Source organism: Cyprinus carpio, chromosome A19 (genome assembly GCF_018340385.1).
Source record: "Cyprinus carpio isolate SPL01 chromosome A19, ASM1834038v1, whole genome shotgun sequence".
NCBI classification, from domain to species: domain Eukaryota; kingdom Metazoa; phylum Chordata; class Actinopteri; order Cypriniformes; family Cyprinidae; genus Cyprinus; species Cyprinus carpio.
The window spans coordinates 14,061,691-14,086,689 of NC_056590.1; the positions used below are offsets into that span (position 1 = coordinate 14,061,691).

Sequence of the window (24,999 nt, forward strand, 5' to 3'; positions counted from 1 at the left end):
TTTTGAAAATTTTCCATTGAAGATTTATGAAACTGTATTTGACTGCAACATTTCTAAGTGGGATGTTGAGTTCTATTAGCTCAGTTCTGTAAGGTCAGTTGCAGTGTTTTTTTATTTTTTAATTCTTCAATTTGAACTTTGTTTTGTTTTAAATAATTTAATAAAAAATACCTTAAAAGTTGTATTCTGTATCTTTAAATAAAACTTTTAAGAAGTCATCTATCCATTCTATTATCCAAACCTCTTTATTCTTATTAGGGTCGCGGGGAGCTTGATCGTAACCCAGCGTCTTGAGCTTTTTTATTAACATTTATTGAAGTACATTGAATAAAATATTAATTAATTACAAAATGTTTGTATAGTGTTTTGAATGATCACTTTTCATTCCTTATGTTGTTAGATTTTTAGTTATTACTGAGTAACCAAAATGCTTTCTATGTGTTCCCTTTCTAACAAGATTTTAATGTTTGACTGTAATCATAATGTAAAACCTGATACTTATCTAACCAAAAATATCTAAACCTTGACAAAAAGTAATCTTTTAGAATGTCTAGATATAGATCTAAATGCAAAACCTAAAAAAATGAAGAGATGAGGTCTAAAAAACTATGGGAATCCGAAAGCCTCTGTATATATCTATCTAGGGTGCTAATACATTACGCAACATTACACAAGTTTTTATTTTTTTAATGCCTCCAGATTGCCCAATTCTCACATCAAAAAATGGATTTTAAATGCTTTCACTCTATTTTAATGTGAAATACTGCATTTATCAAAAAATAGTAAATAAAGAGATAATATATATATATATATATATGCTTTATTAATGGAGAAAATAGCTCATTAAAATTGTATAAATATTGCATAGTATCATAAAATTCCCTAAAAATCATAAATAATAATAAACAAATATTATTGAACAAAAATATATTACACTGGTTTTCCTGAAGAAAAAAAAAGTTACATTTCAAGGCTTCTGTCACTTTTGACCGCGAAGAAGGTAACCGTGACTCCTAAACGAAGAGGGCCAGAAATCATTTATTTTAATTTTACATTTTTACATTGTTTTTAAGATTTTTTTTTCTACACTGAGTGTCAGCACTCACTATTTCTACGGTCTGCAGTATGCATACTGTCATCACATATGTTCACACGCTAGTTCCACATTCAGTGTGTACTGCGTCGCGGGTAGTATGCAGCGCGCTAGTATTACTCGAACACAGACACGTGTGTGTGACGCAGAATATGCGCACGTTTGCAGATTCGCTGATGTACAGACCATCGCACATCGCTCGTTTTAACATCTGCAGGGCGCAGTGAGTAAAGTCAGTGTTGTCAGATCAGATCTGAGTAAAGATGGCAGCGCTAGCGGTGGTGGAAACCCCTTCAGGGAGAGACGCTCTCGCCGAGGGCTTGCTGGACCTCCTGAGACCCGCTGTACAGCAGCTCGACCTACATGTGCACTCAGTCAGGTACTGCTTTTTCAGAAACGTTTGTTTTTTAAACCCGAGAAATGTTTAATGCAAAACGTCGTTGTGTTTGCTAGCATGCTAATGACGGTCAACACGATAGGTCTCGTGACTCAGTGGTGCTGTGTCATGTCAAACAGTAACAGTTCGTTTATTTATTTTTTCTCTTACACTTTCGCAGTGTTGCACGACTTTTGCGTTTATGATATATGATAAACAGTCATGGATTTTAAAGCGTGCATAAATACAGACAGCTACATCGTTGATAAACTGTAAATTTGTCTTCACAGAGAAAGCCAAGTGGAGCTTCGGGAACACATTGATAATTTGGCGTCTGGTGAGTTGGTCTGACGTGATTAACTTATGCATTTACAGTTTTTCTCAGTCGCAAATGGCTTTTTTACTAAAATATATCATTTTGTGGAAACTTTGTGTTCACTATATATGAGTTTACATGTTAGACATGGGTAAAAATGGACATGCAAATCTGAATTTTCTCTTTATATTTGTAACCCTGGACCACAAAACCAGACATACGGGTAAATTTTTCGAGTTTACATGTTTTATGGATTTTCTGTTTGTTGATTATATAAGCTTTCCATTGATGGTTTGTTAGGATCGGACAATATTTGGCTTTTATCTTTTTTTTTGATGTTTTGGAATCTGGGATTTGAGAGTGAATATAAATATTGAGAAAAACGCCTTTGAAGTTGTCCAAATGAAGTGCTTAGCTATGCATATTACTTGAGAAAAATTAAGTTTTGATATATTTTCAGTAGGAAATTTACAAAATATCTTCATGGAACATGATCTTAATACCTAATGATAATTTTGACCCATGTATATTTTTGGCTATTGCTGCAAATATACCCCAGCGATTTAAGACTGGTTTTGTGCTCCAGGGTCACAAATAACACATCTACAAAAATGATTGTACTGTCTAAATACAAATTCTGTCTGTGTATTACAATGTTTCCTGTTCAAATCTGTATCTTAAAAGCTCAGTGTGATACGCAGTAGAATTCAGCTAGACAAAAATTATATTTAAATTCAACAAAAATTTCTATGGGTGACTTTTGTGGTGGAAAAAAAACCCTAAACATTTTGATCAGTGCAGCTCGCGCAATGACAAAAACACTTACTGGCCAAATTACAGACACAACAAATAGGTGTTGAAGCACAGATTGCGTGTTTTGGATGATGCAGTAATTAATGCAAAGCAATGCAAATACACATGCATATAATGTATATGTAGAAAGCACATCAATAGGAAAACAAAGACATTTTAGGCAAATTTAGAAAACCCAGTCAGGACATATTGTCATCCTAGATTGAAAAAAGGAACATGTTATGACTATAACTTCTTTTGGCATAGAATATAAAAAGTGACTGTATGTCTATTTATATTCTGCAGAATTCATGAATATTTCTATCTCATGTGAGCATTTTCTTTTCTGCAGAGTTGAGTAGAATCAATGAACACCAGAAGGTGGCACAAGACTTAGACCCGTATGTTAAAAAACTGCTTAATGCCAGGCGACGAGTGGTGCTTGTCAACAACATACTCCAGAACGCACAGGTAAGGGGCTGAGACTCGGGATATTAAACATCAGTCAGTATGCACTGTATTGCTTGGTGTGCTCCTCTTCATCTTCTACGATCTTTGTTACAGGAGCGTTTGCGGAGGCTGAACCATAACGTTGCTAAGGAGACGGCACGCAGGAAGACCATGCTTGAGGCATCTGGAGCATTTACCCCACGCTCTCCCAGCAAACCATGATGTCTGAAATCACACATGGAATGGGAATGCACCATTACACTGTGCTCGAAGCCAAGGACCAGAATCTTCCTCACATCGTTAAAGGGCGCGGGGCTATGCAAAGCACTGCTAGCAGAACGCTGCAGCATTAATGTCTGTTCACTTAAGAGTAGTCAGGGAGACAGCAGTGTAAATATGCACTCACTTCTTTCCTGAACATGTGACTTTTTAATAAAATGTTTGTCTGTATGAACTTAACTGTTGCTGAAAAATGCAGTGCTGTGGATTTGCTAATTGTTTGGAAATTTAGGTTATGCATTATTATTATTATTATTTTTCAGAACTGTCAGAGAAGATATCTAGTCTAATGTAACTAGCCAGTATATATTCTGATGCCAGTCTTCATCTAATCACTGAAGCAGATTATTGTAATTTTTTTTTTGCTGATGTGGAAATTAATCTCACTTAACAGTACAGTGTATTATTTTCTTACCATATTTTTTTTCTTGGGTTTAGACTCTATACAGATTTTTTTCTAATTAATTTCTGTTGCAAATGTACTTCATGTATTTAAAGGAATCGTTCACCCAAAAATGAAAATTTCCTCACCCAAGACATATATGAGTTTGTATTTCATCTGAACAGATTTGTAGAAATGTAGCATTCCATCACTTGCTCACCGGTGGATCCTCTGCAGTGAATGGGTGCCGTCAGAATGAGAGTCCAAACAGCTGATAAAAACATCACAATAATCCACACCACTCCAGTCCATCAGTTAATGTCTTATGAAAAAAAAAGCTGCATGTTTGTAAGAAACAAATCCATCTCTCATTCTGACGGCACCCATTCACTGCAGAGGATCCATTGGTGAAAAATGGAAATCAGAGGGTAAGGGTGAGTAACTTGACAGAATTTTCATTTTTGTGTGCACTATCCATTTAAGAAAACATTCAAAACGTTTGAATTTAAAAATATATACATTTTACTTTTTACATATAGATATTTAGCCTCTGAAGACGGAATACTATTCATTAACTTCATTTAAAAGTGTTAGAATTATGTATATATAAAAGTCACAGATCAAGCCAATACAAGTGTGTAGACATAAGTGACAATTTTAAGGGGGAAATGAACCTCCCCAGGCATCCGCGCGCGGCATGGCTTTGCATTATAATTGAATCAGCAGTAAAATCTTAGGTATGCACATGTCTTATGTAAATAGTGGATGCTTTGTAAGAGGATAGGAGGAAGGGCAGATGAAGGTGACCTCTGGTTTTAGCTGAAAAGGAGAGGGTTAGGAAAAGATTTCAGGACAGGTGAAAGGTCAAGGGAGGGAATCTCTCAAGGAGGAAGTTGGAATCATATGAGGGGCCTCCTAAAAGATGAGAGATTAAAGACAGATTGCTGGAAATCAGAGTAAAAACCTTTTGGAGGCTGTTCATATTTGATGCTCACTGCCTATGCATACTTATCTAAAATATGTGCATGCTACTGTATGTTGTTCCTGTAAAATGTGTCCAAAAGTTGTTAAAGAAATGCTAGAAAATCTGATCTTTTGTATGAATTCACTTCTTTGTTTTATAATCGTACACCTTTTGTTTATTTCAAGGTTTAAATGAACGAAATCACAGATTTCCAACGTGCTCTCAGACTTTTGCGCACTGTTATATATATTTGAGTGCTTTATTAATAAGAGCATGCTGCATGTTTTTCCTGTGCGCGTTGCATGCGGCACTGGAGTGCGAGTCTGAAAGTAGCCATCACTGGCTGTTGTACATTTCAATCATCGATGGAACGGAGGAGGGATGAATGGGGCGGGGAGAGCCGATACAGGGCGGAGTAATCTCAGCGGCGCCACCTTAAAAAAACAGTCGCGCCGAGATGTCAGTCCAGACGCGACCCAGACAGACCTCGGCCCGGGGGCCCAGCCGTGAGAGCCGCGTCGTGATTGGCTGAGCGCCGCCGTCCTTTTGAGACTCGCCCTCCTATTGGCTGGAGCCGGGCGAGACGCTCAGCGCACAATGTCTACCCGCTTTTGTTATTGTAGCAAGCGGCCAGGATGCGGAGACAGCGAGCCTGATAGTCCGATACACTCAGATTAGATGTTGGAGGGGGAAGCGGGCACGATTTACTACCTCTCCGTCCTTGTCCAGAAGACAGCTTTTCGTTATTCTGCAACAATACGACCGATGTGTGAGTATTTTTTTTTTTTTTTTTGGTGTGTTTATCTGATTAATGTTTAAATGCACGGTGCACCATTCGACACCAGATTCAGCGATGCATTTCTCGCTAAAAAGCATGTTACGCCGAAGGTGTGCCTGGCCGTGTCGTAATAGCTCATCTTTGCCCTTGTCTAAGCTTTGAAATATTTCGTAACTGTATAGCGAGTCTCGAAACCCTGGCATGTCCTCCCTCTCCTGCTCATTCATCACTTCGCCTTGATTTAGTCTGTTTGCATCTCACCTCGACTGCGCTCGTATCCAGCGGGAGCTCGTGCACTGTTTAGTCGACGGCCTCGATGACGTCATGTGACCGATTATGCGTTTGTTTGCCTGCAGAGCAGTCAACAGTTTGCCTGTAACTTTGCATGACATTTTATGAGCCTACTTGGGTAGGGTATAGTTTAAACATCAGGGCTCTCTGTTGAATTAGGCCTACTATCATTGCTATTTCATGCAATAGTGTGTGTTAAATCGGTTAATAAATGTCTGCATCTTAAAATGGGACCATAAACCTTGGGATTTCGTCATACTTTGAGATGTCTAAAGCTGGGTTTGGATCCGAATGTGCTATTGAATCAGGCTGCCATGGTTTAGTCAAGTACACTGTACTATACATGATGAAATAACCGAGTAATACACCCGGATAACAAGAGAGGAATAATGCATGAGTGTGTCAGTGAGGAAACACTAAAAATAACCCTCTTTCTCAAATATTATCTGTTACTCCATCTGATGGCATTGTGTATGTTTTCTTAATGTAAAGTTGTTCCTCTGGCGCTCTGCCTCAAGGGTCACTTCTCCAGACATGGAGAGCATGGCAGAGTCTGATAATAAGGGTCTCAGAGACGCTCCCCCCAGATTAGAGCTGATGATGCTCAGAGATCTGAAGTGTCAGGATCCGTCACCATCTCTCAATTACCACTGCACTCTAGAAATCTTGCACTTTTGCACTTGCAGCATCTCATGCAAAGATCACAGGGGGTTTTATCACAGCAGCATGAAGTTCTGCTTCTTATGTACAGAATACAAATTCAGATTCATCACAGCTGTTCAAACCAACTCAGTCACTCACAGCACACGCAGTTAAAACATTTGATATTAAAAGACTTATCTCAGTTCAATGTGCACGGAAAACTGTGAGCATGTGGCCTTCAAGTGAAGTCAGAAATGTCGTAATTACAAGCTCAGACCAGTCAAAGTCATATTTACGAGTGCAGAAAATCGAATTTCTTGATAAAACATGAGTTGCCGTTTTGTGATAATGAAAGAGGCTATGTTTATTTGAAACATTGTGAAAATACTGATCTATAACATAGATATCATACATACAATATAGGCCTATCTGTAACCTTTATAGAGATCAGTGAGAGGAAAGCAATTCTGCAGTGAATACTGAATAATTTTGCAAGTTACTTTAATTTGACATGCTGTATTTCAGTTGTTGAAATCAGATGTACTTTTTGGGGCTTATATTGTTCACAGTTGTCTTGTTTTGTTTAGGCTATGTGACTTAAATGCAAATTCGTAATAAAGAGTGTCTGACTTGGGAGTACGAGTTTCCCAGGTGCACTTGAAGGCAGAATAAAGCCATTTGTTGTCAGTGTTATTGCTTTTTGGCTTTTTTTAAACAAATTGCTATATTTGGAATTGCATACCAATCTAGTACCTTTAATACTTCTGCAGTATTTAGTATGTATACTGTGCAAATATGCACTTTTTCTGTATACATGAAGCAGATGGCCTATGACAAAGTCTAGCAATATCATAAAGCACACCGCATGGAATACTGTATCCCATATTTCCAATACACTCCACTTCCATTCCCAGTGTGACAAATGATATTTCTTTTTTTTTTTTCTTATTATTTGATCAAACTGCCAAAAGACTTAACTTAATAATCTATTTACAATCTAAAAACTGGATGGCACTCAGATGCAAGTCGATGATCATGTGACATCAGGTTTGCCTACTGTTTGTGAAATCCATATTCAGCAAATAGTAGGCAGTATAAAGTGTATAGCTACTGCTCCGTATTCAATTGGTGGTATAGTATACTGCACCATCTAAATGTAGCTGCTCCAACATGTCACCCTCGCCTTAATCAATGAAACCTGTTTGACCAAACCCTGTCAGACAGCGGTGGTGAGTGTTTGGGAAACCAGTTTGGTATTCATTATTTTTGCAATTCGGTTTGGAGTACACATCTCCTTTAATGCCTGTAAATATACACTATTAGGGAAACGAGAATAATTCTAGCACTAATGTCCATGAAGCATTTCTACGGCACTGACAGTGTGTTGGCACACTCGATGCAGCGTGTAAGGGTCGTGTGTGTTGATGCTGCTGTTCTGTTTTCCCATCTGTCAGAGCAGCAGGATGTCCGTGAACCCTCCCAACAGTAATGACGCCTGCCTCAGTATCGTGCACAGTCTCATGTGCCACAGGCAAGGTGGCGAAAACGAGGGCTTCGCCAAGCGTGCCATCGAGAGCCTGGTCAAGAAACTGAAGGAGAAGAAGGACGAGCTGGACTCCCTCATCACTGCCATCACCACCAACGGAGTCCATCCCAGCAAGTGCGTGACCATCCAGAGGACGCTGGACGGACGCCTACAGGTGAGCCACGCTTACAGTAACTGACGTTCAACCATTAACATTTGCTTCAGTGCAGTGAATTACAGGAATCCCTACAAATGTTAATGCTGAATGGATGAGTCATTTCTCCATCTGGCAGGCTTTTTTCTTGTCTGCTTTACTTAGTGTTATATGGCTTCTTTAGACAGGCACCGAATTGCTGTTTTAGGTTGTCATTCTGTCATGTGAAGGTTTGATTGGGCATGACACAGTGGTAAAGGTGTTTAAAGGGTTTCATGGGACCTGTTCGATGAGGATGTAGACTGATAGATTGGCCAAAGTCGATTATTTGGTTTTGGGATTATTGGTCAGTAACTATGTCCAGGATTCTGCGTAAGACAAATGGTAGTTTCAAATCTACCAAGAGTGCTCTCAATGCTTAATTCATGATTTTTTGTTTTCAGAAATTTGAGTAAATAAAGCATAAATAAATCCTTGAACTGTTTCAGACTTTCAAGAAATCCAATATTTTATGGAGATACCAGATTTCAGTCACGATTCCTTTGTTTCATTAATTTGTGAGAGATGTCACATGAATGAAACTAACAAGCAAATAAACAAATACAATTTTGGATTTGTTGCAAGCTGTGGCAGATTGATTCTGTTTTCTGAGTAAATATTGTGTAAAATAATCCCTTTAATTCCCATCTAATTTAGGATCAATAAATTGTATTATATATACACTAATCTTATAAGAAGTTTCACACCAAGGCTGAATTTATTTGAACAGAAAGACAGTATAAAGAGTAATATTATGAAATATTATTACCATTTAAAATAATAATTTTCTATGTGAACATATTGTAAAATGTAATTTATTTCTGTGTTCAAAGCTTAATTTTCACCATCATTACTCCAGTCTTCAGTGTCATATGATCCTTCAGGAATCATTCTGATATGCTGATTTGATGCTCAAGAAGCATTTCTGATTATTATTATTATTATGTACTTCACTAGCATTATCGATATAAGTCATTATCCTACACATAAGCTATAACAGCACAGTGAGGCGGCGGTCGCACTGAACGGCACAGATTATACTACGGACTGTTCCCATTAAGCAGTGTAATCTTTTATATGTTTCATTAACTGTATTTTCTGAACAGGCTGATAATGAAAATATGCTGTGTGTGCTTGAGGCGCCGGTGCAGTCACTGCATTGTTTTCCCTTCTAAGAGAGAAAACTGTTACTCCGTAATTTATGGTCATCCAGAAAGAAGCAAGACATCATTCAACACTGTAAAACATTTGCAAAATAAAGAAAACAAGCAGGATGCCGCTTTCTGCCGTCTCGGTTTCCTCTCTGTCAACTTTGGAGCGCGTCACAATGAACCGAAACTTAGCACAATTTTTTCTTTCGTTTTGTTAAACTGTTAATGATTTAAGTGAAATATATTTTGTGTATAGGCCTAAATATTCCTTTTTTATGTATATAGTTTTTTTCTGTTTTCTCCTTTCACAGAAGCGCTGCAGGTGCATGACCTTGTGTTTTATCGCTGGTTTCTAAACACACAAGAAGCTGCATATTACCTAACATTAATTTTCACTTAAATGTAGGCCTAATGTTTAATGGTTTGTGACATATCCTGGGAAAAACTAACGCTGGGGTGTTGCCAATGCGACTTTCTAATGAATTTACAGCTGGGCGCATGCATTTCACTCATTGGATGCATCAACGTCACATTTGCATAGGCCGTACTATTTGAATTCATGATTGGTTGATAGCAAAATTAAAATACTAAGCGGAATGATAAAATAATGCTAATTACCGGTGAATGTCCATTTCAAATAAGCCTTTCTGTTCGGAACTATTAAATTTGATTAAATTTATTTTTTTGATTATGTTCCTGTCAACAATTTGTTCGTTTCATTCTTTGAACTGACTTCAAAGCCCTTTTTTAGGATTCTTTGAAGAATAGAAGGTTCAAAGGAACAGCATTTATTTTAGATATAATTCTGTATTTATTGTTGCTTTAACTTCTTTCAAAAAACATCTTAATGACCCCAAATGTTTAAACAATAGTGTATGTTTTTATATTGGTCATCAGCAGTGCACCGAACTCCATAAAACCACTCAAAAAACTTATATCGATGGCTAATGCAAGTTATAATTAATAGATATGTAGTAAACACATTTTAGTTTATTTTTATACATAAATATTAGTTATAATTAATGGATATGTAGTAATAGAAAGATTGTAGAGATTCACTGTCCGTCCTGCTCTCTAGATACCAGTTTTGGCATCGGCAATTTAAAAATTCATATCGGTCCACCACTCTATAAACTCCCTTTCCCCTGTCTAAAATAACTTTGGAAAGTGTGTTTTCCTACATTGTTCACACAATTGTGTTTCCTCTAATCTATTTGTGAACCCTGCGATAAATAAGGCTAGACAATGTAAATAATCAAGGCATTGTCCATTGAATAAACGTAGTGATTGGGTGTTGCTTTGAGGCCCGGCGCTAATCGCATCCACACCACCCACATCTGAACATACGGCTTTCATATGGGAGACGGATGCAGTCGCAGCTTCAGCCAATGCTCATAGCTGCCTGTAGCATCGGTCTCCATGGATACTAGATGATTGACAGCAGCTACAAAGAGAGACATTCATCACAAGGCCTTTGACTGTAAACCTCAACAACCTCAAAGTAAAAGTGGTGGTTTATATGGAGAAGGACGGCATCTGCGCAGTTTCCCCACCCTTTCGTATGGGCAGATTTAGAGAGAGGGGTGGAGGAGAGGCTGTGAAGGTTGTTTTGTCTAAAGCACAGGAAAGGGGCCGGGTTAACTTAAGGCCGTCTATTTTTTCCTCTGTGTACAAGGGCTGCTGGTAGATAGTACACGCTATTCTTTACACACAAGATGTGATGATATCCAGGCAACACAAGTGAAAAAAGCCGTGAATGTGCAGTAACAGAGGATCTGGTGCAGTAAGCTGAAATACTGAGTGAAGACATAATGTGTCACCTTTACTGACCTTATCACAGACAGCGAGAGCATGGAGAAAAAAGAGACAGAAAGTTACTATTGTAAAATAGCTGTATGATATACAAACACCTCAGACCACACAGATATTATGATTACATATTTTCACAAATATTATCACAAATATTATTGCATGTATCTTTACAATATAATTTACAGTTAGACTAATGATACTTGGCATAGGATATTTTGTTGTTTTATATATATATATATATACACACACACATATATATATATATATATATATATATATATATATATATATTTTTATATATATATATATACACACACACATATATATATATTACTCTATTTGTTTATTCATTCCTTTTTGTGTCTTTTACCATGTGGCACTTAAGTGTACTTCAAATCTTAAGTATATATATATATATATATATATGTGGCACTTAAGTGTACTTCAAATCTTAAGTATATATATATATGTACGTGCAGATAATATAAAATTAATAAGAGGCTACAAAAGTGTACTTAAACAGAGTTCACTTTCATGGCAAATTAGAAATTTTACTTTAAAGTACATTTGAAATCATTGTTTTAATAATCTTTTGTCATGGTTTAAAGAAGCACACTTATTTTGATGTGTTGACTAACATACTAAAGCACATGGAAAGTACTTGATTATAATTTTAACTGTAGCGTGTTATTCAATATTGCATTTAATGTTAATATATTGATGTATTAAATTGCAACTTCATTACATATGTGTGAATACAAAACTTTTTAAATACATGACTTAGTTTCAGTAGAAATGATTATAAAGTATATTTTAGTTTGCTACAAATGCTTGTCAGTACTTTTAGCATTACGCTTTAACAATATTTCAAAGACAATACAAGTAATTATGAAATTACATATAAAGATACGAATTAACTAATATTCAACTAATTGCATTTAATGTAAAGTAAAACTATATTTTCATTTAATTGCAATTAACATGTAACAAAGTATCTGAAAACGTTACATTATTCAATATTTCATATATAATGCTATATTATTATATAATACTATATTATTTTATTTTACAGTGTACCAATTTTTTACTACTTTTTACACCACAGTGTACTAAATTTAAGGTCGTGTTTTACACAGATTTTACCACATTAAGGTCTCTTTCTGGGCTCTTTCTGGTTTTGATTTAGATATTTATCAAGATGTTTCATACTGTTAATGGGTAAGCAATATTGTAGATTTTCAATATTGTGAAGTTAAGCAAATTTTAGCCGCTCTGTAAAGCAACAACATCCCAAAACCACAGTAAAATCACTAGCACATGGTTATTGCATTAGAAGATGTTTGGGAATATTATTCATCAGAACATGTTCACCAGCTTGTTTTAAAGACAAAGACAGAGTTTTTTTCTGCAGTTGTATAATGTAATGGAGATGTCCACCCGGTGTGAGCTGGCTTTAGTGTCCAGTGAGACTCTTTTGTCCGCTCTGGAGTTTCAGGGTTTGAACCCTGGTACTTTTGGTTAGCAGCCCCACCACATTAGTGTCTGTGTTTCAGTGCGTCTGCATAAATGGCACTGACAGCTGGATTTATCCCTCTGCTCAGCTCTCTCTCTCGTATCATGCTGCTAGTGCACAACTGTTGCGTCATGCCTCTAGTGTTAATCTACAGAGGATTATCATATCACACACACGTCCTCCCTGCTGTCCTGCTACAGCTGTGAGGTGCACTCAAAACTCAGCGCAGGACCTCATGCTCAGTGTGCGTTCAGGATCATGTGATGCTCTTTTGTCATACTACTGCATTCCTGTCACTACCTGCTGTGTTAAAACCTTTGGGTCATTTTTTAGCAGAAGTTTGGTCATGTGACCCAGTGCACTGAGACACATCGTCACTCATATGGGGACATGAGTTTGTTCAGTTCCTGATCTCGCTTCCCATCTGTCAATAAACACACAGGCCAAAAGTGACATTTAAAACAATGCCTCTGCTGAGGAGTGTGAGGAATCGATGGTTAACCAAAATGACTTGCATTATATAAAACTTGTTTAAAAATTTGTGATTTTAAAATGTATTTCACCAAGTTTAAATATTCTATTATGTCTAAAAAATCTAAATACATAATTAAAATACATTAAATACAATATTATTGTTAACTAAAGCTAAAACTAGTGTTGAAATTTAGCTTTGAAAGTTATTGAAAGAAGGCTGAAATAAAATATAAATATTAGATGGGAAAATAAAAAAAGAAAATGTAATGTAATAATAACTGAAATTAATTCATTTAAATATATACATTTATTAATATAATGTTTAATGCATTTAAAAAAAAACTGAAATAAATTTAATAGGCTAGGTATAATTAATTACAAAAACTAATATAAAGCTCATAAAATTACTAAAACTTATCCCAACAATATAAATTTAAAATACTATAATTTATCCTAGTTTATTATAATTTACTAAACTATAATTAGTACATAAATAATAGTAAAATAACCCTGTAGTGATCACATAATTTAGTAATAGATTATAATTACTTCATTTATATAAAGTTATATAAAGGCTTGTTTTAATGATTATTTACCAAAATAATCCAATTTAAACCAAATTATGACCCACTATCATTGTGTATGACTGCATCGCTTTGTCAGTAATTTAGAAAATTACCTGAATTGAACTGTGTTGAATTGTGTGAAATATCTAAACCACTAATAAAGTTTTTATATTAATGCTTGGCACATTCAGTTTTGATTGATTTAAATTTTTCCCATGACTGGTTAATATCTATGTTATTATTATGCAGTACTTATCAGATTATTTTTCCTTCAGTACGAGTAATCCTCTTTCTTCTCTTGTTTCTCATGTTTTCTCTCCGTAGGTTGCCGGTCGTAAAGGTTTTCCTCATGTAATCTATGCGCGGTTGTGGCGCTGGCCCGACCTTCACAAGAATGAGCTCAAGCATGTGAAATTCTGCCAGTACGCATTTGACCTCAAATACGATAACGTCTGTGTGAACCCTTACCATTATGAGAGAGTGGTGTCACCAGGCATCGGTGAGTCTGCTGTCCTTTCATTCAACACCTTGAACCAAGACATTAATGAGCTGTGTGCAGCACTTCCTGTGTATGGAAAAATAGAGTTATAATATGTTTTTCAATTTTGTCTTTTTTTACTCTCATCTCAAGTTGGTCTCAGTCTTCAAAACACAGGTAAGCAATAATCAGATATATATATATATATACACACACACACATACACTACGGTTCAAATGTTTGGAATAATAAGATTTTTTTTTTTTGTTTGTTTTTGAAAGAAGTCTCTTATGCTCACCAAGGCTGCATTTATTTGATCAGAAACACACACACAAAACAGTAATATTGTAATACGAATATTATTTTTTTTGTTTTTGCATTTATTTGATCAGTGTATATTTAAAATGTTATTATTTTGGTATATTGTTACAATTTCAAATTTATTAAATATAAATTTTTATATATATATACACACACACGCATTATATATAAACGATATATATATATATATATATATATATATATATTATATATATATATATACAGTATATTTCTTATTTTAATTTAATTTATTGAAATCTTTATTAATGAACAGATAAAATTACGAAATTATGAAATATTGAAAACATGTTGATAAACGGTGTTATTTTACGTTTTTCTATAAAAAAGACTGCCATTCCACATTTTCCCATTTTTCGAATAATATTTCTGCGATTTATTTTTTATTTAATTATTTTTAAATGAACTGATTCAGTAAAATGATTGAGGGTTGTCTTCTGGCTGGTATCTAGGTCCCACTGGCAGACTGATAAAGGAAGAGTACAGCCACGACTGCATTCAGATGGACATTCCCCCAGGCCTGCCTCCTCAGCAGGACCACCAGGGGGCGATGAAACTCCCTCCTCCGGACCACTACGGCCAGCCACTGCCTCCTCTACAGCTGCCTTCAGAACCAAGCCGCGCAGCTCCACCGGTCACCCTTTACTCCAATATACCCCTCTCCCCCACCGGTAAGAGCTGACCCCTGGCCACACAGGACTCATAGCTGATGTAATTAGGGCTGTCACTAACGATTATGTTGGTAATCGAGTAATCAGTCGATTATTCTGACAATTAATCGGGTAATCAGATAATTATAATACATTTTTTTGTGGTGGTAATATAAATAGACCTAAGCGAACAATAGCCTTTAAAATGACTTAAAATACATATTTAATAGCATTGAGATCTAATCCTTGTTTAATATTGACTAAACAAAATTTCATTCAAATGTCCACTTAATCTTTAATATTTAGCCATTTCTTATGGCAGAAATGCTACATCCACTGTCATTTCTTGAATATGTGGACATCAAAACGTGTAAACTCAGAGTGAGGGTTTGAGCTTTCATTCTGAAATTGCGATGAACAGTTAACATATTGATGTATTCTCCTGTTTGCGTAGGTTTATAAATGATTAACCTTACAAATCTGATGAAATGGTGCACATTGCGTTCCCAGATGAACATTATAATAAACCCAAACTCACAGAAATATGCAGAGATGGAGTTTGAGATGCGCATTTAAATTATAATAGTTTGTGTGGAGCAGCATTTACTGTGAACGGAGCCGCTCTGAGACACACGTATGTAACCTACACGCATGTAAATAATTAAAGCGCATATATTGAACCTGGCATCGCATATATTTATTCATGTAGCATTTGTGAATTCACAATAGCATTACACTTTATTATGATTTTAAAATGGGTTTAATAACTGTGACAGCCCTAGTTGTGATTACAATGTCATCTTCCAAACTCACATGTCTTTCAGCTTCAGGCTCTATGATGCCGATGCAGGGAGGCCATGGTGAAGGCTTACTTCAGATTGCGTCTCCTCAGGGTCAAGTCATGACCCCTACACCTCCCCCCTCCACCCCTACACATGGACCCCCACAGACCCCTGGCCCACCCCAGCCTCCACCCAACCAGAACGGCTACAACAGCTCCAAACACTCCCAGACGCAAGGCTCCTTTCACAGTGAGTACTGCACCACCACCTAAACAATCACAACACGACTAATGATAAGTCCTGTTTGTGTTCATTTGAGTTTTTGACCGGTGTTACAAAGCTTAACAAAGGCTATGATTTCATTAAATAAACATGAGCAATGCATGCTTCAAAGGGCGAACTCCAAACAGCTTTTTTGCACCCTCGAAGGGCACTTTAGGAAGGGGACGCCATTTGTAGAAACGTTCCAAATGAAAGTGAACAACTGAAAACCTTCACGAAGGGCCCTTCCAGAAGCCTGTTACCGAAGGGAACATGCGATGGTCACTTGACAGAAGTGATTTCCGTTTGTGATCATGTGATCTTCGGTTAGGAGATCTTTCGATGCTTTTTATGTGATAGTTTGATTTTTTTTTTAGTTGATATTGAGATGTAAGTAGAATAGGCTAATTGAATTTGTCTATTTAAGTGTAATACAAAATATTTTTGGTCAGTGATAGAAATATGATTTAAGATGGTAGTGTAAGCAAGTTTAGTTTGAAAACGTTTAATAGTAAATAAGACGCAATTAGACAATGTTTGAATAAAATAATAATTATAAGAAGAAATATTTATTTGCAACAACTGATGGAGTGCTGAATGTTGCATGCACGCTCAACTTTGTCAAGGTAGCATTTGGTCAATCATACCCTTCGCCAAGGGAGTTCCAAACACTTATACGAGACAGTAATGCTCTGCACCCTTAAAAGAACATACTTCAAGCGCCCTGATCTTCAAAGGGAGCAGGGCACTGGGAGGCTCACAGAGTCAGCTGCTGTGCTGCTTTGTGTACTGCCGTTACTGGGGAAACCACTATATTTCTGCGGTTCCAAAATGAATGTGCATTTTTAATAAGCCCGTCTGCTGTTTTTGTTCAGACCAAAAAATGTGAAAATCGACCCGTATGCAGCAAACACTCAGTTGTAAATGTGAACCAGTGGATCGACAATAAGCTAATGCTAAATCATTATAAAAATCTAAATAATTTAGACACTAAGATATATTTATGTTTTTTAATATAATAATTGATTAATAATATTTTTTAATTAATATAATAATTGCTCATTTTGACTCGTATCTCTTATTAAAAATTTTTCAATGTGAAGTTTATCATGTAACAAAACTTTTTGTTTTAGTGAAAAACTGTAGTAGTAACCTTGTTGTAATCAGTTATTAAAGTGTTATTTTTATGCTATTATATTATTTTTATTATTTTTTTTATATTTATTATTATTGTTGTTGTCATCATTATTTTTTTATAGTATTAAAGTATTTATTTATATTTTTATAACTTTTTTAATTTTTTATTTTAAATGTAATATTTTCATTTTTAAATTTAGTTTACATTTTAGTAATTTTGTTTTGTGTTTTTTGACTTTTTTATTATTATTTAAGATTTTTCTTTAGCTTAATTTTATTAATTATTAATTATTTTAGTTCAAATGTTAGTAATTATAGTACGTCAGCATTTATTTTGTTTTCAGTTAGTTTTTCATCAACATTTATGATTTTACTTCAGCTTTATTTCAATTAATGAAAATTTTGAATAAATTTAGTAGTAAAGTTAATAATAACATCTTGGTTTTTGTTTCTGTATCCCCGTCCACAGTGAAATCTCATTTATCCACACTACACTTCTCAAAGCTGTATATCAAACATCACATTTGTTAGCTGTGGTTTTGGCATGTTTGGCATGTGTTTTCTCTTTCAGTGTAGACAGATAAAATACTTGTCGCTGGAAACTTGTCATGTCATGCCTGTTTAGGTGTTATGATATTTTCATTGCTTCATACACTAAACATTTCTAATCTTTAAATTGCTGCAGCAGCCTGGACAGGCAGCAGCACAGCCTCCTACACTCCTGTAGGACCCCAGCAAAACGGACGCGGCCACCAGCCTCCTCTCCATCACCCACACTTCTGTACGTTTGCCTGAAACTTTGCTACAAACATGTATGCAAATATACCATTATTCTTAATAGAACTGAATAAATCCATTATTATTTCTTTCTCTATCAGGGTCTCAACATCACAGTTCAGCGTCTTTCCCCGCTCCAGTTTCCAACCATCCAGGTTTATATACTTTATATAATCCTCTCCCCACTAAAACACACAATACAGAATGTTCAAAGGAAATTAATACATCTGTTCAGCAAGGACACATTAAACTGATCAAAAGTGGCAGTAAAGACATTTATAATGTTACAAAAAATGTTCCATTTCATATTAATTAACTTTCTATTCATCAAAGAATCCATTTTCCACAAAAATATTAATCAGCACAACTGTTTTCAACAATTGCTAATAATAATATATGTTTCTTAAGCAGCAAATCATCATATTATACTGATTTCTGAAGGATCATGTGACACTGAAGACTGGAGTAATGATGCTGAAAATTCAGATTTGATCACAGAAATAAATTACATTTTTAAACAGATTACAATCGAAAACAGCTACTTAAAATTGTCATAATATTTCACAATAGTACTGTTTTTACTGTATCCACAGGTCCTGAGTTTTGGTGCTCCATCTCATACTTTGAGATGGATGTGCAGGTGGGGGAGATGTTTAAAGTGCTGTCCAGCTGTCCGGTGGTGACGATTGACGGGTATGTGGACCCCTCAGGGGGTGACCGCTTCTGCCTGGGTCAGCTCAGTAATGTGCACCGCACAGACGCCAGTGAGCGCGCCAGGTATGTCTGCTGCAATCACACAACTGTTCCAGCCACATACACCTCAGTGTGCTTATTAGAGTCATATATTGAATATTCACAATTTACTCAGTAGATGTAAAATCAACATTGTGTATTTGACAATGATTTTAATGTCCTTATTAAGTTTTAAATACCAATGCCAGTAGACTTGTTTCATATTTCTTCTTTTATCTTGAATGAAAGAGCTAAAATTAGAGTTTTAAGGGAATCAAACAAAGGTGATTCTTGGTGCAGATGCAGACAGTTTCAAGCTATTGAAGAAAGACATTTATAGAGCAAGGAGGAGAAATCAGTGTTATTTCAGTGTTATTTTATATATAATTATAGTATTTATTAATTTAATAATGTTTTGAATCAGCTTTTATTTTTACATTTTTAAAGTTATTTTAGTTTACGTTTTAGTAATTTTATGTTATTTTGTCATTTTTATTAGATTTTATTTTGACATTTCAGTTTTATCAACTTATTTATTTCAGTTAGTTGCCAAAGCAACATTTCTTATTTTCATTCACGTTTTTAAGCTTTTTTTTTTTCATTTAATATTGAGATTTTATTTCAGCTTTATTTTATTTAATAAAATAAATAGTTTTAGTTTTACCTAACAACATTGCATGAATTAGAATAGAGGTGTTAAATTACTAAAAGTTTTGTTATACAGCTAAAATTAAATAAAATATGACTATTAGATACAAAACCTGAAAATTTGAAATGTTGCATTGGCAACTGATTGAAACAAATAACATTATTAAAACTAATAGAAAGGATTAAAGCAGGTCACAAAATTACTAGAACCTAAACGGAAATCAAAAAATTACATTTAAAAAAAGCTAAACTAAAAGCTCATTCCAAATATTCATATGTGAATCATGCTAAAATAACACTGATTACTAAAATCTGTTAAGATTAAATATATATATATATATATATATATATATATATATATATATATATATATATATTTTTTTTTTTACCATAAATATTGCGATGATGAAAATCATCAAAAGGCTGCAATATATCAAGCTATATTGTCCAGACCCTAGAGTATGTGTTATACTTGTTTATTTGTGTATAGATGAATTTCACAGGTTTTATGTTTGCTTTAACACACATGTTGCAAAAAACGTCTTACTGTGCCAGATTGACACTGTGATGAACAATAATAAACAACAGATTATGTGAGAATAACAGGCGGGAAAAGCTGGCTTTAACAAACTGATTAAATGGACTGTAAGTCATAAAAAGCACATCTGGTTTTGGTTATGACACTCTGTGGCATGTGTTTATTTGTGATACATTACTATCTGATTGAAGCAGAAATGTTTCAGTCACTGATTCTCCAGCTGTCTTGTCTTTCTGTCTGCAGGTTGCACATAGGTAAAGGAGTGCAGCTGGAGTGTCGCGGAGAGGGGGACGTATGGATGCGCTGCATGAGCGATCATGCTGTCTTTGTGCAGAGTTACTACCTGGACAGAGAAGCAGGTCGAGCGCCAGGTGATGCGGTGCATAAAATCTACCCAGGGGCCTACATAAAGGTAAAAGATACCAGCTTTGCTTTGAACACATGCAGACTGTAGACTTCAGAAATAATACATTTAAGGGGTTCATCATATTTTTTACAATTATTTATGGGAGAAAATTATGCAACGTTAATAGTGCCAGTCAGATAGCATTGACTTTGACCAGCATTGACCAGTCATTGATAGCATTGAAACTAGGTTGTGGGTGTTTAGGAATTAGATGAAGGCTTTATCTTAGAAAAAGTCTTTTATCTTTGATGAAATCTTATTTTTTATGCTTATATTATTGTATTTTATCTACATTTTACTAAAAAACCAAAAAAGTATTTCAGAAATTAAATACACACATTTCACTTTTCAAATGAACAATAAATAGATATATTTAATTTATAGTTAATAGTAGTTTATAGAGATGCACCGATATATCGGCCAATAATCGGTATCGGATGATAAAGGCAATTTATTTCACTATCGGCCATCAGCCAATACTTCAAAAGCAGCCGATAATCAGGGCCAATTATATCCTGTAAATCAAAAGGCGGTGGAAAAACGTGTCAGACTGCAACTCATACTGTGTGAAAAGAAAATCCCTCTGTTGAATTTAGGGCTGTCAAAATTAACGTGACAATAATGCATTAACTGTTAAAAATAGCGTCATTAAAGCAGGCTCTATTTGATCCTATGAATCACCCATAGTTCAAGGCAAGGTTGCCAGATCCGCAGTTTTTCTCTACTCCAAACATTATTTGTAGAGCGCCTCCCATCCATTATAGTGCAAAATATGCAAAGTATATTGGTTCAAATTATCAGTATCGGCATCTGTACTGGCAGATGTCATTGTGAATAATCAGCTAACTGTATTGGCAGAGTAATCTAGTATCGGTGCGTCAATTTATTATTATTTTTTATTTAATCTTTGAAAAACTGCTTTTTTTCAGTTAAAATATAACACTTCAAAATTCAAAATGTAAATAAATCACTTTTCAAACAGACAAATAAATGGATGAATTTAGACCATCTGCATATTTATTTAATAAAATTACTTTTTTGTATTTGAAAAATGTAGTTAAAATGAAGTTACATGCAGCAAAATAAACAAGCAACTAAAAATCTATTTATTTATCAATTTGAAAAGGTTATTATATTATTGAACTAACTAAATTTTACATTTTATATAAAAAACAATATTTTAAAATTAAATAAGCAACTTGTCAATATATGCCTATTTGTCAAGCAATTGAAAAGCAATTTATTTATATTTTTAATTTAAAATGTAAATAAATATTTAAAGGTGTGGTTCACTGTTTTTTCTTCTAGGCTTGATTGTTTAAAAAAAAAAACCGCATTATTTTTCACATAATTTATCTTTATTCCACACCGCTCTGTCCCTTCTCTGAGAAACGCGCTGATCATTTGCTGCTTTTATGAAGCCCCTCCCTCAGAAATAGGCGATGGGCTCTGATTGGTTAGCTAGTCCAGTCTAATTTTAGACAAATTCCTTATTTCCCTTTTGAAATACCGCTTTGTGCTGCAGTGTTTAATGAATTCATCCCAATATGTTTTTATAGTACACGATAGTGCAGTCATGCTATTATAATTACTCATATCTCAACAAAACTCAAGGAAAAGTTCTCATAATATGACCCCAATAATACCAACCTGGATGGGCAGTGAAGACCTTTGTGCACTTGAGAGCTCTGTGTGTATTTTTGCTTCTTGTCACATTAGATTTGCTTGATCCAGAGCTTGACTTTTTTTAAGCCTGTCCAAATGACTTCTTGTCAGCCGTTGTTTTAGGACACGGCAGCGAGGTCTGTGTTTGTCATTGCTGTGAGTGTGTTGTTTGTTTTCTGCAGGTCTTTGACCTCAGGCAGTGCCACAGGCAGATGCAGCAGCAGGCGGCCACGGCGCAGGCGGCGGCGGCAGCACAAGCCGCAGCGGTGGCAGGGAATATTCCAGGACCAGGAAGTGTTGGTGGAATCGCTCCTGCAGTCAGTGAGTGTCTGCTTTGTGAAGTCAAAATGAGGGTTTTGGGACTAATTTGGGACCAAAATATCTCAACCTGAACCTGCCTACTCTGTTAACTCAGTAAACTGGATCGCTTTATAAACTGAGCCCAAACAAAAATCCCAAAGATGTTAAATAATCAAAAATGAAAGTGTAAAAAAGTTATGTAAGTTTACTGTACTGTACCATTTTTAAATATATATATAAAATAAATATTTTACAAAATATTTTAGAATCTCAAATGGCTATAAAATCAAAGCCATATGTCTAAATAAATTATGTTCCAAATTTGAAGTTGATATTAAAAAAATATAGGTTCCTGTGAGATTTTGTTTAGGTGTTATACCAAAAATATACCCAAAGTCCATTAAACTTTCTAATGCATTTTCCTGTCACAAATTAATAAATTTCTGACACAATATTACATCTGTTACAAAATAACTACCAAATATGGAACCTGGAGACCGTTCTAACCATGTGTTTTGTTAGAAAAAGTTTTGATCAAAACATTGTAGCAAATTTTGTAAAATGACACTTGATAATGCCGCTAGAGGGAGGAGCCCACTAAAAGGATTTAAAGTACTATTTCCATAGTAACGCAAAACAGATTTCAAAATGGTTTTCACAAGATGAATGTTTAAGCTTTCAAATCTAATTTTGATGATTACTGAAATATGTTATATGTATTTTTTTTTTTTTTAAATATGTGATAGGGAAAAAACAAAGAGTGGCAGTTAACTGACAGTTTTTTTCTGAAACTTTACAGTGTGTACATGGCTTGTGTCTGTTAGCCTTGAGGTCACCAAGCTTCTAGTTTCAACAGGAAATAAGTCAATACAGGATAGAATACTACTTTTGTCAAGTGTTATCAGATTTATTTAGTTCCTTAATAGACTTTTTTAAGTTCTGTAGCCTGACTTTGGGAGTGTTTGATTCCAGGCCTGTCAGCGGCAGCAGGGATTGGTGTGGATGATCTCCGGAGGCTGTGCATCCTGCGCCTGAGCTTCGTGAAGGGCTGGGGTCCTGACTATCCGCGGCAGAGCATCAAGCACACCCCCTGCTGGGTGGAGGTGCATTTGCACCGTGCGCTGCAGCTGCTGGACGAGGTGCTGCACACTATGCCACTGGCAGACCCTGGACCAGCTAACTGAGAGCCAACAATACACAGCAAACACTCACCACACAGATACTGGACTCACTACAGTAAGCGTGCGAAGCGCATTACCTGCTACAGTGTGCAGTCATTAGAATCCCAGTGAAAACACCACAGAAATTCACTACTCTAAAATTCATGTTTTTGAAAGATATTCAGTGCATTTTATTGTTCTGTAGTGAAATGTTGCATTTCTTTTTGGGTGAATCTCACAAAAACATGTCTAGGTCATATCTTGCTCTAATATATAAAAAAATATTTGCTTAACGAGAATTATTTTTTTAGGTATTTTTTTGCATTATGACTAGGGTTGCAAAGCGGTGGAAACATTTCCAAAAAATTCTGGAAAGTTTCTGGAAATTTAACGGAAATTTTCTGCCCCTCTGCAGCCCAAATTATGACATAATGTTTTTATGAATTAATCACATTTTCATGCCAAATTCTGAATAATTCCTGCCAAAATAACTTAAATGTTTCCAGATGTTTTGAGTTTGTTTGTTTATGCAATGGTGATTCTTCTCAGATTACTACAGAAGAGGATTAGGGCCAAGCAATAATAAAAAAAATAAATCCATCTCGTGATTAAAGTCATTATAATGCAAGATTAAACTCATTAAATTTAAAGAAAAATGTAAAAAAAAATAATAATAATAAATACTGAGAATAAAAGCATTACATTTTGAGAATAAAGTTGTAGTATTTTGAGAAAAAAACTCATTAAATTTTAAGAATAATTTGAAATAAATTGTTGAGAATATACTCATTAAATTTTGAGAATAAAGTCAAAATAAAATGCTGAAAATAAACACATTCGTGTCATGTTCATTTAAACGTTTCAATCAGTGTCTGCAGTGGCGTTGGTCTTAAGGGATTAGAGCTCCTGAAGTAGTTTCAAACGTGATGAACTAGAGTTTGAGTTTGTTTTTATGAAGTAACTAGCTTTTACTTTAGGATCTTTGCAATAAGTGTAAATAGTAGTTAGATGATATTTATATTTAGTGATGGATACTATTTGCACCTCAGTATTGTTATACATTAACAGGATGCAAAAATAACACTGTCCAACGAGATCAAATGAACATGACACATGTGTGTTTATTCTCAGAATTTTACTTGGACTTTTTTCCTCAATTTTTAATTTAAGTTTTTTTTTTTTTTTTTTCACGAAACACAATGACTTTATTCTCAACATTTTATTTAGCCTTTTTTCTCTCTCGAAAAAAGGCAAGTTTAATATTGCATTATAAGGACTTGACTCAAGATGGTTTTATTTATTTTTTTTATTATTGGCCCTAATCTTCTTTCGTAGATTACTGTATATTTTTATTAAAAAAAAAAATTGTTTTAATAAATTGAGCATAAATTAAAGGAGGTCTAACAAATATTATAATTCTAATTATACAAATATAATTAATTTTTTTGAACAGTAGTTTTGTCATTAAATATTTTAAATAATAATTTCAGTTTTTATGGTGAAATATGACCTGGAAATGTTCTTGATGG

General features: G+C 34.9%; 2 protein-coding genes across 4 annotated transcripts; both read left to right on the forward strand.

Moving 5' to 3' along the window:
* The first annotated feature begins 1,203 nt into the window (after window positions 1-1,203).
* Window positions 1,204-4,779, forward strand: LOC109104068 (SNARE-associated protein Snapin-like). Its single transcript, XM_019117431.2, has 4 exons — window positions 1,204-1,472; window positions 1,760-1,806; window positions 2,930-3,048; window positions 3,142-4,779. The coding sequence occupies exons 1-4, from the start codon at window positions 1,357-1,359 to the stop codon at window positions 3,247-3,249; spliced, it is 390 nt and encodes a 129-aa protein (XP_018972976.1). The 5' UTR covers window positions 1,204-1,356; the 3' UTR covers window positions 3,250-4,779.
* Window positions 4,780-4,918: 139 nt separating this feature from the next.
* LOC109090805 (mothers against decapentaplegic homolog 4-like) lies at window positions 4,919-24,136 on the forward strand. Of its 3 annotated transcripts, none has more exons than XM_042776690.1 (12): window positions 4,919-5,421; window positions 7,818-8,063; window positions 13,922-14,096; window positions 14,229-14,252; window positions 14,867-15,085; window positions 15,889-16,095; window positions 17,930-18,025; window positions 18,123-18,176; window positions 18,615-18,798; window positions 20,183-20,351; window positions 22,193-22,331; window positions 23,283-24,136. In XM_042776690.1, exons 2-12 carry the CDS (start codon window positions 7,827-7,829, stop codon window positions 23,492-23,494), a joined length of 1,716 nt encoding a protein of 571 aa, XP_042632624.1. In that variant the 5' UTR covers window positions 4,919-5,421; window positions 7,818-7,826; the 3' UTR covers window positions 23,495-24,136. The 3 variants fall into 3 exon arrangements, with proteins under 3 accessions (XP_042632624.1, XP_042632623.1, XP_042632625.1); XM_042776689.1 differs by having other exon boundaries at window positions 7,823-8,063; XM_042776691.1 differs by having other exon boundaries at window positions 7,823-8,063; window positions 17,933-18,025.
* The last annotated feature ends 863 nt before the right edge of the window (window positions 24,137-24,999 follow it).